This window comes from Galleria mellonella, unplaced genomic scaffold (genome assembly GCF_026898425.1).
Source record: "Galleria mellonella isolate WM207_F2 unplaced genomic scaffold, CSIRO_AGI_GalMel_v1 utg159, whole genome shotgun sequence".
In the NCBI taxonomy this organism is placed as follows: domain Eukaryota; kingdom Metazoa; phylum Arthropoda; class Insecta; order Lepidoptera; family Pyralidae; genus Galleria; species Galleria mellonella.
In genome coordinates this window covers 1,923,538-1,939,287 of record NW_026442004.1, presented here as the reverse complement: position 1 = coordinate 1,939,287, position 15,750 = coordinate 1,923,538, and the positions used below count along the sequence as shown (strand labels likewise).

The 15,750-nt window shown below is 30.5% G+C and overlaps 2 protein-coding genes across 4 annotated transcripts; both read left to right on the top strand.

Annotated features, from left to right (window-relative positions):
• Window positions 1–1,429: 1,429 nt before the first annotated feature.
• LOC113519059 (uncharacterized) lies at window positions 1,430–2,617 on the top strand. Its single transcript, XM_026904105.3, has 2 exons — window positions 1,430–1,609; window positions 1,921–2,617. The coding sequence occupies exons 1-2, from the start codon at window positions 1,486–1,488 to the stop codon at window positions 2,502–2,504; spliced, it is 708 nt and encodes a 235-aa protein (XP_026759906.2). The 5' UTR covers window positions 1,430–1,485; the 3' UTR covers window positions 2,505–2,617.
• A 4,480-nt stretch (window positions 2,618–7,097) lies between these two features.
• LOC128199947 (mannose-6-phosphate isomerase-like) lies at window positions 7,098–14,499 on the top strand. Of its 3 annotated transcripts, none has more exons than XM_052892602.1 (7): window positions 7,098–7,211; window positions 8,250–8,572; window positions 9,098–9,239; window positions 9,732–9,908; window positions 11,001–11,168; window positions 11,434–11,636; window positions 12,079–14,499. In XM_052892602.1, the coding sequence occupies exons 2-7, from the start codon at window positions 8,255–8,257 to the stop codon at window positions 12,286–12,288; spliced, it is 1,218 nt and encodes a 405-aa protein (XP_052748562.1). In that variant the 5' UTR covers window positions 7,098–7,211; window positions 8,250–8,254; the 3' UTR covers window positions 12,289–14,499. The 3 variants fall into 3 exon arrangements, with proteins under 3 accessions (XP_052748562.1, XP_052748561.1, XP_052748560.1); XM_052892601.1 differs by lacking the exon at window positions 7,098–7,211 and adding an exon at window positions 7,533–7,654; XM_052892600.1 differs by lacking the exon at window positions 7,098–7,211 and adding an exon at window positions 7,890–8,139.
• Window positions 14,500–15,750: the final 1,251 nt, after the last annotated feature.

Sequence of the window (15,750 nt, the reverse complement as noted above, 5' to 3'; positions counted from 1 at the left end):
AATCTCCACGTCGGAAGACGACTCGCTTTCAAATTGTAATCTCTCCGTCGCTTCATTTGTTTGTTTTGTGACTCCAGACTCTTCAAGATGACCGTATATACGAGCAAAAAACTTTCGAGGTGACGATGGCCGCGGAATTTGAATAGTTGTCTGCGGATCTAATACATTACTGTCGGTCTTATTATCGCTACTCATCGTTTTATTAATGAATTCGTTTTTGTATCGTATATTTTAATAAAATTTTAAGTACATGTGTTGTCTAAACGCAGGGATCACGTGTATTGAAGTTGCGTCAGGTGCGTTTCCCGACATCCTTTGAGGACATAACTCCGCCCCTATTATTATAGCGCTTCGGCCCTGTCTCATCTCCGAGTGGAAAGGGGTTGGTGGCGAATATATCGGACCAATCCGGGAGTTTATTGTGCGCAAAGCCTGCCCTATAGGCGTATTTCTAAAGTTTTCTGTACGTCATTGTTAAATTATATCATATGGAAAGTTTCCCAAAAATGGCATAGTATATTTTACAAATGTCAACTACTATCTTTCGGCTTGGCCAAAATATCCTATGTGTAAAACTAGATTAGATATATGAGTACAATTAAATTAAAAATATTAAAGCAAAAAATACGTCATTTAAAAAACGGGAACTGTATGGTGTAGGCAAGCATTAAAAAGTTTTTTAAATATTCCATTAAAGATCTAAATTGAAAACTATATGCAGTTAGTAGGCACTTGGTAGAGACCAAGTCTTTACTTTTAAGATAGCTTTACGGCTTTGGATGTTTCCTTTTAGCCCGTCTTTAATATTTATTACTCTTATTATAGTGAATATTCTTCATAAAAGTTTTATTTATTCATTCATTCATAAACTTTACTATCCACTGCTGAACATAAGCCGGGGAAACTTGGGAGGTTTTGCCAGTAACTGCTATGCTTAGCAGGTGGATTGGCAACCGCAGTTAGGCTTTGGAGATGTTTTAAGAAGGATCCTGTTGCCCATCCTTAGTCGCCTCTTACGACGCCCACGGGAAAGGAAGGAGTGATGCCTATTTGATGCCTGACTATTCTATGCCGGGACCACAAGGAACTTTTATATATTTATTAAATTAAGGATATGATTCGTATTACAAAAGAAGCTATAATATAAAATTCAATTTGTATGTATTAGATTATTTTTTGTAAAATATACAAAAATAGAAGTTAAAATATGATTATGTAAAATTTTGTCCTGCGAAAAAGAACTATTGTGATGTAGAGATTACAGTCGTAATAAAATGTGTGGGTCTGACGTGAGAAAAGAGTCATTAATTTTGATAATTATTTTTGTTATGGATCAAATCAAAGATTACTAGTGTCTACTTACTCGTATTTAACATTTTCTTTTTACGTATTTACGTTTGACAGCTTGCTTGTCATCCAATAATATTAATCCGTTGAATTATATTCTTATTTCTTCCTATTTAGTTAAATGTAATAGTGAATACAATGCAGAAAAACACAGCTGTATTAACAGTTGTTTGTATTTTGTTATGTCTAGCTTTCAACTACACATTCTCTCTTCGCAGAGATACTAATAAAAAATGGTCATTTATTCGATCAAATAGAAACCGTAAGTATAAAATGATTTATGTAATATATGTAGGTTCTCGGGGGAATGTTGGCAATGGGAATTAGTAATAGAGTTGCTAGCAATATAGATATCTATTCTGTTATGTTAACCTCTCGGGTTATTTAGTTAATCATGATGGTAAATTCATGGTGAATTTTTAGGCTAAGAGACCTGACTTTATCTTCACTTATTATCATTCACTGGTATCCCATCAGAATAAACCAACAGCGCAACGTTAAAAAAAAATACGTTCTTGCGTCATCCGAAGTTAAATTTATTTGATAAATTCTTAAAAGATATGCTATTTACAGGTACCCGGTTATGCAATGCCCTTCACCATACAGATATTGCCGAAAGAACTAAAAAAATGACTAATAACATGGAAAATGCAATGAAAAAAATTAAAGATTCCGCTCATGATATTTATATAAATGGAATAAAAAAATCTCAAAGTAAAATTAAGTTTAGTGATGATGATTTCCGTTCATTTGAGTTGTCAGTTATTATGAAAAAATATCCTTACTTAGATTTAAAGGAAATTGAACAGAAATTTAGCCCTTCGTCAAATAAAAACACAAGACAAAGTTATCAGGCTTTACCGGATGAAGCTAACTTTAGGCACGATCCTAGTCTTTGTGAATCAGGAGACGATATTATTAATGTGGAAATATCGAATCGAGGCCTCTCAGGTTTCTCTATACCGCCAAAACTTATTAAAAGTGAGAGCATGGTTGAAAATAAACTGAAAGTGAACAATTTAAAAAATCCAGTTAACATGTCTGAAAATCTCATTGATGTATCAAAAGTGCCCGACCGTGATGTTTTAAATAGTTTAAAAGCCGATATAATATCATATGAAGAAACGAAAATTCATAAAGATATTTTGATCAAATGATTTTAATCTAAGTAGATTATTAATGAATAGCTGTTCCTTATGTCGCTGCTCGCGTGCATTAATGTACTTATAAATTATGTGTTAAGTTACAATATAACCTACTCTTGTACCAAATCTTAATTAAATCCCTTTAGTCCTTTAAGCACACACGTTTAAGTAACAAACATACATGCTCATAAACTTTCGCACTTATTACTTTACTACTTAATCCCCCCATATTATAAAGCCTTAAACATCTAATAAATCTATTTTAGCTATTATTGCAGTGTTGTCTCTTTTTATGTATACAATGAAATCGAAATCGTCAGTCAACACCCTATGGAGTGTTCTACTGGTCAAACTAAACATTTTCACCAGCAAATAGTGGATCGAAAAAGACATCACGCTTTTTTTAATACAGTCAGGGGATGAATTTTAGGATATACTAAAATTAAGTTTCATTAATTTTGTATAAGAGATATAAGTATGATTAATTTCAAGTAAAACAATCCCTTTCTCCCCGATCCTAAGGTATCTATTATCTAATAGGTACATATGAGTCATATAGATGCAAAGGCAGCAACATCCTATTTTTCAACACTAGCGACTTTGAATATAATGTGTCAGTGTCAGATCAGGTTTATTATTTGAATTAATAAGTTTGTAGCAAAAATAGTAACATCATGTCTAAAATAACCGTAGAAAATATAGGTTTGTAGCAAACACAGTAATATCCACTTTAGTAATACCAAAGACAGCAACATCCGATTTGACCAATCAGGTATCTGTATTTGGCTACCATGTTACTCGATTTAGTATGGCGATTGCAGTTTGTTAGTTTTTCTGTACTGTTTTTATTTTTGAAAATTAAATACGAAAAAGATATTATTTTTGTCAGTAATTGTAAAAACCAACACAATGGAGAATTTTCCTTTGTGATAAAAAGTCGAGTAGAAAAAGGCAAGAAATGGAAGAGAAATATAGAAAAAGCAGCGGTAAGTTGTAGTTCGATTGATTGTTTTTGATCCTTTATTGCAATTGATATAAGGGATTATACCATAACGACGATGACCGCTTACCTTCGGTACGGTGGTGGCTTGATAATTCAATTGCACTAATATTATAAAAAAAATTACGAGATATATACTGCTTAATAAAAAAAAAAACCTAAATCATGCATGTAAAAGTGAGCTTGTTTCCTTTTCATGTCTAAACTACTGAACTAAATTTAAATAAAGCTTTTCTCGGATTCGATTGATTGGTGAAATTCTCATAAATTGTAGAATTGTATTTATGTTTTAGGTATTCTCCAAAGACTCTTCCAAGAAGGTTACTGTGTCGGCACAAGAAAAATTTTGGATGTTTGACACTATCTATGAAAGATGTGAAGCTATTTTATGATAATTTTTATGCAGATCCAGATAAAAGAAAACAGGATGCTTATATTTTAAAACATTGTACCCCTTGTACTGTATCACGTCGCCGTCAAATCAAAATATGGAAAGCAAGACTTTCAAACAAAATTTTATATTTATTGTCAATCGCTAAAGAAAAGAGTGCAAGTGTGTCAACGTTATTTTTTAACAGTCTTACAAATTACAAAGTATAGAGTTCAAACTGTGTTGAAAGAATATTATAAGACTGGAAAACTATTGTCTGAAAAAAGAACATCGTATTTCAATAAAATATGCGGCAAAACGAGAGGCTATAATCAATTTTATTAATAAAATACCGTGCCAAGAACCACATTATTGTAGAGAAATACTAAAAGGTATTATTTGTCATCAGAATTATCTATAAATAAATTACACCACGCATATAATGCTGAAGTTGTCGATAGCCTAAAAGTAAAGAAGTCTTACTTCAGGCATATATTCAATACAAAATATAATCTTTCATTTGGCACTCCTCGAACTGATGTATGTGCAACTTGTTTAAAATTCAATGAGCAAATGAAACGCGAGAAAGACGTTAGTAGAAGAAATAATTTAATAGTGGCCCAAAGACTACATAAATTGCGAGCAAAAGCTTTTTTCGAAAAAGTTAAAGAAGAAAAAATTAAACTAAAGACTTTCTCGTATGATTGTCAAAAAAATCTTAATCTGCTCAAAGTACCTGATCAGGTTGCATACTATTTGAGAAATATTTATTTGTATAATTTCACCATAGTAGAGGGATCTTCACAGAGTAAATTGCGTTCTGAAAATGTGTTTGCTTACTGTTGGACCGAAAACCAATTTCCCAAAGCAGCCAATGAAATAGCTTCAGCCGTTTACCACAGGTTGAAAAATACAGACTTGTCATCCACAGAAATAATAAGACTTGCTGCAGATGGATGCGCAGGTCAAAATAAAAATACGATAATGTTGGGAATGCTATCTAAATGGTTGACTGAAGCGCCACAAAACGTCAAGGCAATAGAGCTTGTCTTTCCTGTGGTTGGAATTCGTACATACCCCCAGATAGGGTGTTTGCCCAAATAGAAAAACAACTAAGAAAACATGAAGTGGTTAATAACAATACTTGAATATTATTTCAAAATTTAGCACAGTTAACAATTTAGGAACTGACGTTGAAGTATTTGATTGGAAGACTGCTGCGCAGCAAGTCTTTAAGCCCGTCGGTAACTGGCATTTTCAGTTTAAACTTTGCAAGCGTTTCATATTAACACGTTCAAAAAGACCTGGAAATATTTTGATCCAAGGACATCTACACTATAAAAATGATGATGGAGTTTCTAGAAACGTTTGTAAAAGGAATAAAACAATCTCCATGATAAATCCACAAAAAATTAATGTTTCAAACTACATAACAAGCAGTAAAAAAAAAGATATATTGACTTTGCTTACAAGTCATTGGGGAAATGACTGGCAACAAAATGAGGATTTGTCCTTTTTTGTACCCTTACTGGAAAGAATTGATAAAAATGAAGAAAATGAAGATAGAGAATATGATGCAGAATGTGAAGAATATGAGGAAATAGATGATATGCATGTTTAATAATTAATAATTATAGTTGTAGTATTATTTGTATTTTTACCATTTTCAAAATAAAAATTTTGATGTACATAATATTTATTTTTAATTTATTTTTTATGTTATATATGTATATGGTATATATATGTATATATATATATATACATTATATATATATATATATATATATATATATATATATATTTCTAATTAATTTTCTAAATAACAAGTTCAAAATAAAAATTTTGACAAAGTACATAAGTTAACGTTAGTGCAGGTATATTTATTTTTAATTTATTTTTTATGTTATGGCGTATATGTCATATGTATATATATGTATATATATATATATATATACACACATATATATATATATATATATATATATATATATATATATATATATATATATATATATATAAAAGGTGAAAAATAAAAAATATATTAGATAAGTATCAAAATTCTTTAGATTAACTATGATCTAAAGTTTATGATTGCAAATACAGCAACATCCCGGAGATTTAGCTGCAAAGATAACAACATCCACGAGTTAGACGCAGAAACAGAAACATCCTAATTATATATGCAGTTTCTCGGAACATGTTGATATTACTATGATATTGTAACTATTCTTTGTGATAACCATGTAATTCTCTAAACTTGAGTGTTTAAAAAATTATCCTATAGTAACTACATTGCTTTTAAACCATAAATATTGTTTGCTGCCGTTTCGGTAAAACTGGATATTGCTATCTTTGCATCTATATGACTCATATAATAGTATACCAAATTCATATGTAAAAAAATATTTCTTTGCACAATTAGGTACTTACCCCCAAAAGTTCTTTTTTTACTTTTAGGTAGTCTTGCAGAATTGAAATAATGACAGACTTGATTTTTATAAAAATAAACCATTGAAAATTTCATAGGAGGTATCAATCGACTATAAAATTGCTGACGTGCAGGGCTAGCCATAGGAGCTACACATCAATAAAGGGTCGCATCTAATTCGATCTTGGTACTTTTGATTTTATAACTGAACATCTAATACTGTACTGCCAAGAGAAATAAGGCTAACAAGTGAAACCTAGTGATCTATGACGCTGTTTGTTACGCCGCCTTATAAAGCAAAAAGGAAAATAGTTTGAATGTAGCTAATACTGAAACTCTGTCAATTTACATAATTCTCTTGTGATAGTAATTTTCTGTGTAATTTGTGATAATAATTCTGAAAGCAATTACCTGCGAAAACTAGCCTTTGTTAAAATCATGTCAATAATATTCAAAAATTTTATCAGAACTTTATAGATAGTAAATCTTTAGGGTTCAAAATCCCTTGTTGTGTACAATTGCGTTATACTGTTCTGCTTGTTCAGTAGTCAGCAATAGTCAGTTTAATAATATTTTTTTAATAAGGTTTATTTCATAAGGAACAGGCGAAAGTATAAGACCATGCTGTCTAGTCTTCAGTTTTGGTTTAAATATTGCTGTTGTAGCTTAATCATTCAATATAAAATTCAATCGATTTTACTAGTGGGAGACTTTGCATAAAAGTTGTTTGCTTGAGCACCTCTGTCCCATTCGTGTTTCTATCGTGAAGCAGTCGTGTTTGCATGTGTTTTGGTTTGAATTTACAGGGTATGGAGGAATAACACCTGACTCAACGCATGGGGGTATCATGGACGAAACAGTATATTTTGTTATGTCCATGGTACTGCTCATGTCTATAAGCGACGGATACCATTCCATAAGGTGAGCTGTCGGCTTTGCCATTCTAAGTTGCATAAAAAAGAAACAGTGAATAAAATGTTTTCTTTTTTAAATATTTTTTTACCGTTTGGAAATTTTCTTACTAGTAAATATATATCCAGGATTCTGTATTTTATTTAAAAAATAGACTAGGTTATTTAGTAAAAAGAATAAAACAGTAAAAATTAGAAAATTGTGTTAAATAATATATGTAATTAAATTTAGAAAAATATAATTCTTTTATAAGTTTGATGTAGGCAGAAAACCTAGTACGGAGTTAGTAATACTGACAACTGAATATGTCAATCAGTCATTCAGCGGGCTGACTTTCAGGTTCAGCTGTCGGGTTAAGTCATCACTTCAATAGCTATTTAATTACACCTTTATCCATTCTATCTTATCGAAATTTTGTTTCTATTTTTTCAATTAAAAACTAAAATTAAAAAGTAAGTATATTAGATAGTTATAGACATAGCTTATATATTTTTATCTTTTTAATTTGCTCTCAACAGTAAGTTGCGATGAAAAACCGGTGATTCTGTTACACTAATTACAAGTGTATATTATTTAATTACTATAAATACTTATTAACAATTTATATTACACTGTTTCTTTAAATTCATTCGTAGTATTTTCTTATACCATATTAATTATGCGTAATAGTTATGCATAATGCGATAGCAGATTAAAAAGATAAAATTATTTATATTATAACATGTAATGGTTTTGAAGTCAGTAACAATGAGGCCCCTGCTTATGTTGGTTCCTGGTCCAAGAGCTAGCAAGCACAGGAAGAATCTAATTATTTATTATATAAATTAGTGAAAAAATATTTATTTACTTTGAAAATTAAAATATTAACTCTAACATACACAAATTATATAAATAAACTATCAAGATGAAAAATATCTATACAACTTGGCTATTCTATGTATGGGAAATTCTTTGAAAATCTGAAAATTTGCCATGGGGCCTAGATGGTAAGCCACTGTTTAAAGTTGTAAATTAAAATAACCTTAGTTGCTTTCATTTTTGTTCTAGGTGACATGGAACTGCAATGCAAAGTTCAAAACTATGAGTGGGGCAAACGGGGTCTCAAAAGTACTGTTGCAAAATTAATAGCCAGTGCAGATGCCAACTCTGTAATTGAATCTAACAAACCTTATGCAGAGTTGTGGATGGGTACACACCCTAATGGGCCCTCACTTATTATTGAACGTGATGTCTTACTTTCGGAATATATTAAAGACAATCAAGATGCAATAGGACCTGTTGTGAAAAAGAAGTTTGGTATACAAGTGCCCTTTTTGCTGAAAGTATTGTCAATAGAAAAAGCATTATCGATACAAGCACATCCAAACAAAGTAAGTTTATTTAATAATTATCATCTTTAACAATATTAGAACGGTACTTTCTATAATGTAATTATTTATAAAAAATATAGTTCTGTTCATTTTTAGTAGAATTTTCTTTTAGTAGAGTTAGTATTTTGTGTGTCAAATGTCGTATTAAGTATCCAGCGATAAAACTGGTCACAAGATCATGACAATTATTTTGCTGTTTCTCAGATCAATACCAATTACCTATTGCCATGTCATAGTAAATGGTGTATGGTTCATAATTAGAATATGTTAAAATTTCACAAATTTCTCACAAAGTTTAAATTAAACATGATAGCATCATAACACATAATGCAACATATATTTTTGTAAAAATTATAAAACTAAGCTTTATATAATATTCGCATTGAGAGTACCATTTGTATATAATCCTAGTAAGATTTTATAGTTATCGTTACTGAAATATTACAATTACAATGTGAAAATACTTACTATTAAGTGTCTCAAGATGATATTTAATATAGAGATACTTTGCTTCTAATGTTACAGGAACATGCTGAACAACTTCATCAGAGTTTTCCAGAGCGGTACACTGATCCCAACCACAAACCTGAGCTCTCAATAGCACTAACACCTTTTGAAGCCCTTTGTGGATTCAGACTGTTACCACAAATTCAAACATTTTTATCCAGTAAGTACTTTACTATAAAATTACATATTTAATTGCTGTTGCTGATGCTCATGATTATCATATTTATTAAAAATATGAATGGCTCATAAGTGTATATTTATATATATTTAATTATTTCATTGTTTTATATAGCAACATCTTAATAACATATAAAGTATTTTAAGATCTATCATCATCATATCAGCCTTTAACTATCCATTGCTGAACATAAGTACCCCCCCCCCCCCACCCTCCACCCTCGGAGGTTTTGCCAGTAGTTGCCACACTTGAGAGGCGGATTGGTAACCACAGTTAGGCTTTAGAGATGTTTAAGAGTAATGCTGCTGCCCATCCCTTGCAAGGTGCCTTAGTCGCCTTTTATGAAACTTACAAGAAAGGAAGACATAGCCTATTCCATGCCGGGACCACAAGGCCAATTCTAAGATCTATACTTAGTATTATTCAATAATTTTAGATGTACAAAATATTGTATATCTTTGTTTTAATTTCTAGAACTACCAGAACTAACTCAAATATTGCCTCAAGATGCTGTAGATGCTATTTTAGCACATGAAGAACAAGGAAACAGTGATAAAGTTCTGAAACAAGTTATCCAGGCCCTAATGTTATGTGACAAGACTGCTATAGCTAATAGCTTAAAGAATTTGCTAGCAAGATTAGAAAATGAAGGTAATTAGTAATGTTTTCTTTTTTTTTTTTTATGCAACTTAGAATGGCGAACTAGCTGTTGGCTCACCTGACGGAAAGTGATGACAGTCGCCTATAGACATGAGCAGTACCATGGACATGACAGTATATAACTCTTTCGCCCATGATACCCCATGCGTTGCCATTCCTGAGGACTCAGGTGTTATTCCTTTGTACCCTGTAAATTCACTGCCATATCCCACCTTTTAAACCGAAACACAGCTGCTTCACAGTAAAAACACGAATGGGACAGAGGTACTCAAGCAACCGACTTTTGTACAAAGTCTTTCTCTGGTAATGAATGATTATGTAATGAAAGTATACTTAATAAATTATTAGGTATATAATAATCAATTAAGGTGGTTGGTCACTAAACAAAATTGTACAAGAAATACTATGTAGATGGCGCTTAAAGATAATTTGAAGGAAAATTTCTAAATTAGCATATATTGTTATGTATGAATGAGAAGTGGCAGATAATACGCGATCTGTTCCAAATGAATATATTATTATTATAACCTACACAATCTCAATGTTGTCTGTAATATTTATTATTACAAAATTGTACAAGAGAATAAAAATGATGATAAATTATTACTATATAAGTAAAATGTAAATAAAAACATTTTCTAATTTGGAAATTTTATTTCAAATTAACTATAATTACAAAATAATTAACAGAAACCACAAGTCTCGATTCCATAGCCATTTAGTACTTAAAAATAATGTTATTAAACTATAAAGAAAATAATTTATTAAACTATAAAGTAACTCCTAATCTGAAAATTTATTTATTTCTTGTTGTAATAGTGGTTTTCACATTCACAACTAATTAATTTTATTTTTTGCTTCATTTAATTAAATAGAAACAATTTTTTTGTATCTTGAGAGAATTCCTTTCACTATATGTCTTGGTATATATGGTATAATTATTATTATGCTGCAATATTTGTATACTAGCCGTATAGTATTCATTTGAGTAATTTTACTTAGTACTATTAGACTCTAATGATACTTATTATTCTAGGAACATAAATTTTTTCCACTGGTGAATTTTTTTTTTATTTATTATAGATCTCGAAACACAGTCAGCCTTGCTGTATCCTTTGGTACGACGTCTGCATCAAGACTACCCTGGTGACGTGGGCTGCTGGGCTCCTTATTTTATGAACTATATGCAGCTAAGGCCGGGCCAAGCCATTTTTCTTAAATCAAACTTGCCCCATGCTTATATTAGTGGAGGTAACTAATACTACATTACATAAATACATTACATTATTTTTGATGTTGATCTTGTCTAAAACATTGTCATGTTTTTATTTTATTTATTCTTCACTACCCAGTAAATTGATGAACAGACTAGTTAGTATAGAGAATGTAAGTAACATATTTCTTCAAACATAGTCTATATGAAGGAGAGTAATGTAAATAAATATTTTTCCTTGCTTGAAAAGTAAACAATAAATAGAATAAGTTATCTAAAAAAATTATTCATTATGACTTTCAGACTGCGTAGAATGTATGGCTTGTTCAGACAACGTAGTACGCGCCGGCCTTACACCCAAGCCGATTGACATAGAAACTCTCATAGAGATGTTAGACTATAGCAGCTATGCGCAAGAGCAGTTGCTATTCAATCCACATATGGAGGATGCAAACAGCTGCATTTGGAGACCACCAGTGGCTGATTTTGCTGTAGTCAAAATTAGAGTAAGACTATTTAAAGTATCTAAAATAAAAAAAATGTAAAGATCAGTTGTTGTTAAAGTATTTTTTCACTGATTTCTTAGACAAGGAGACTCTCAGTTTGCCTATACCTTTCTTGTACAAACAGCGTAACATACACGTGTTACACGATACCTTGCCAATTCCGAGTTAATTTTGAATATTCTTTTTTGTATTCGATGGAATTTAATTCCCTGTTAAATCTTTTGTTATAGTGGAAGTTGTTATTTTTTGTAAAACAAATTCTTAAATTATTATTTTGCGATATATTAGCATAGTTGCTTTATATCATAAATATGGGCGAAACAAGGGCACATAAGTAGACTTTAACCGGTATTTTTATTTATTTAGAGACAATAATAAGATTCGATAATGTTACAATATTCATAATGTAGTATTAATTCAATATTTTTTCGTCACTATACAGGTGGAGAGTGATGGTGAACCATACAATACCATAATCAGACCAAGCCCAAGTCTTATAATCATTACATCAGGCTCTGGAGAGGTGTGCGATACTTTACCTATCACGGCTAAGCCAGGAGTGGTCGTATTCTTAAAAGCCAGTCGCCAATTAACATTAACACCTGCCAACAGAGATCACATTGAAGCCTACCAAGCCATATGCAATGTATAAACAATTTTAATTGCATATTTTAAATACACAATCGGGACTTAGTACGATGTAAAAGTTTTTACAGGTAAGTAGTCTCTACTTACCTGCTTCTTTATTGCCGACGTTTCAACGTGGATTGCACCATGTCGTGGACACGGCAGGACTGTAGAGAACGTTGTTTTTATCTGCAGCTCGTGCAGTCTCCTCGGGTACCTCACATTGTCACCATTATTATCTGGAGTAACCCTACAGACCGCACTCACGGTATCCACATTACGTTTACATCGCGTTAAGTCCCAATTGTGTATTTAAAATATGTGTAAACAACGCGAAAGTTTAAAATAAACTAATTCTAATTGCATTGCAAAATCCAAAGGCTTTTAGCAGAGCGTCAAGTTAACAACCGCTAGTATAGCGCTAGCCATTGCGATAAAAAATTCTATATTTAGATCACACTGCCATCAGATATGAGTGAATTTATTTCGTATATTATTGAAAAGTATGTAATTTATTTTGTCTTCACAAAAACCAGTTAACAGTGTTAAAATTATGTAAGATTTAATTCGCGAGAGACTGGTGATTATTTTAGCTTAAATAAAACATATAACATAGGTAACCAGTATTATAAATTCAAACTAGCGCAGCTAATATACTAAGTGCTAGTCACAGACTACAAATATATAGTATGTCATCGTCATTTGCTTGTCATCTGATACACCAAATGAAAAAATAAAATAGGTAAAAGACCTATTTCTCTCATGATGCAAGGGATATGCATTAGGTTTAAAAATAAAAACTATTCGGGAAAGCACAACACATTCGTCGATCACTGCCAGTCAGAATTTTTATTGTTAAAAATTAGCGACTATAAGACAATTTTATGTAAATGTAGAGGTAAACATGTAGACGTCTGGCACACTTCTCACTGTCTATCTTGTAACGGAATTAGCATGAAGATGAAAAGTAATGTTGAAGAGGCTGAATAAATCTAAGATTCTGCAATATCCATTTAAAGTAAATATAATATAAAATATAATATATAAATAAATATTGTAAACCATTTTATTTCTTTCGACATAAATTTGAAAGAAATAAAATTTATTACAATTTCAAATTTAAACATTGAACACGTGTAAATGAAAATATAATAATGATACTAGAACATAAATATTTTTGTCACATCCTGCAAATTGTTAAAATTCTTGACAAGCATCTCTATAAAAGTTAATGATATTGTTCAAAATAGTGATCGTTTACATGCTACGTGTCGATGCACGGTATGTACGTTTGCGCAGATTCACATAAACCTGTTTACGTGCAGTAAGCAGGTTTATATAAAACCGCTGTTATTTCAGTAGAAATTTCGTCGGCGGTAGTAATAGTAACAAATTATCACAATTCTTGACAAACATACATGAAAACTATATCATTTAATAAAGAATACTGAAAAATCTTATATAGCGATTCTTAAATACAAAAACAGTTATTCTTTGGCCCAACTATCCCATGTTACTATTCGGTAAAATTACTATGAACTTCTCTATGGTATCAACAAATATAGAAATGCCAGTGTCGAATATGGTTTAATTTAGAATGGTATTTTAAGCATTTATAAATAGTGGTTCCTCTATATTATAAGTTATATTCAATTAATACACAAAGTGTTCAATAAGTGAGATTTATCTCTTAAGGGATTTGGCATGAAGACATGTAGTTCGTAATTACTACATATTTAATAAAAAAAAATATATATATATTTTTCGAGATTTTATAAGTTGTAATATTATGTTGTATGCTAATAATTACATTTATGTAATACTTTAATTCTCATTTCTAATGGGTTTTCTCTTAAACCTGTAATTTAAAAATTGACATTCACATGACGACATAAATTGTAATTTTTTTCTTATTTTAAATGCAATTATATTACTTTTGTAATGTGACGAAATTGAATTTAGAGCCACAGAAGTGACCGCATCAACTATCTTAGGACATACTCCCTTTTTTGTGCTGTATTTCTTTCAAACATCAAATTAATAAATTAAACCCTCTATATCTTTTTTGCATTAAGTTGGTCTTCTTTTCAAATGAAATGTTTTTGATGAGATTGATACAAATTACGGATTCAAAGATTACAGAGGTAAACATAATGTGTGTATACAAATTATCACAATTGTTTAAATTTTAATAACTACTGTTATGAAAAAAATCCAATATATTTTATACACTTTTGTTGTTTATTTTAATTATTAAAATAAATACCCAATATGATTTATAGAATAATACATATGAATATTTACAAGCATTTATACTTTTAATATTTCAATAAAGGCAACTAGATAATAAATGTTAATTTTATTTTACATTTATAAAACAGCTTTTATTAATCATGTTTCTATTGAGAATTATATATATTTTAATTGTTTTACATAGAACATTATATAAAGTTCATTTTATTATCGACTATACGATTATTATAATATATACAATTGTTTATGCAAATTTGACATATTTTTGATATATATTTATTGTTACAGAATAAAAGCATGGTTCCTACTAAACGCTTTTTAAATACTTCCTTTTTAGACTACACGCAATACTTGTACACAAATGCCTGCAGAATAAAGAAACAATTCTTGTAATTTTTGACTGTCAAAAGGTTACATGTATAAGGTATTTATTTACCTGTCATTATGTGGTCGTTGTTACCTGTTGGTGTAGATAAAGCTATTTATTCTTTTTTCCAGTATTTAATGATTTTTTCAACTTTAGTTGATATTAAATCTTTTTCTAGGAAAAAAAAATATATTAATAAATACTAATACTAGTTTTAAAAAATGGGTTGCTATATTTAGCATACTGTATACGGATATTTTGTTGGAGAATGTATAGGTGTATAAAGAAATAAATAGTTCGGAACGTCTCGCCGCCAGTCTGTTACGCGGTCGAAACTAATCGTGTAATCACATAGCTCCTAGACTATTTGCTTAGCGTTTCTTATACAATTGTGTTTCGATACACGATTCTTAGCTTTTTATTGCTTGACCTGAACTAACGAATCCATAGAACGGATTTGTTGTTCGTCTGATTACTTCTATTTATTGGCAAATAGATTTACTTTGTCAAAGAAAACACTGATTGCTATAGTAATATTGTCAAATAAAAAATTTCATTATAGAATCAAATTGAGCAAGTGGAAAATGCAAATTCGTTATCTAATCATAATAGTCTGCGCAGACGAATGATAGTTATTTATTTATTTACACTTTACTGCACTTGTTATAAAGATTACACTAAATAATACAAAATGTGGTCTTATCGCTAAGCAATCTCTCCCTGACAACCATTTTGACTAATATTATAAATGTGAAAGTGAGTTTGTTTCGTTACCTTATAGCGCTTTAACGGCTTAACCGATTACTATTAAATTTGATATACATGTTAGGGGATGGAGAAGGATATAGGTTACTTTTTGTCCCGGAC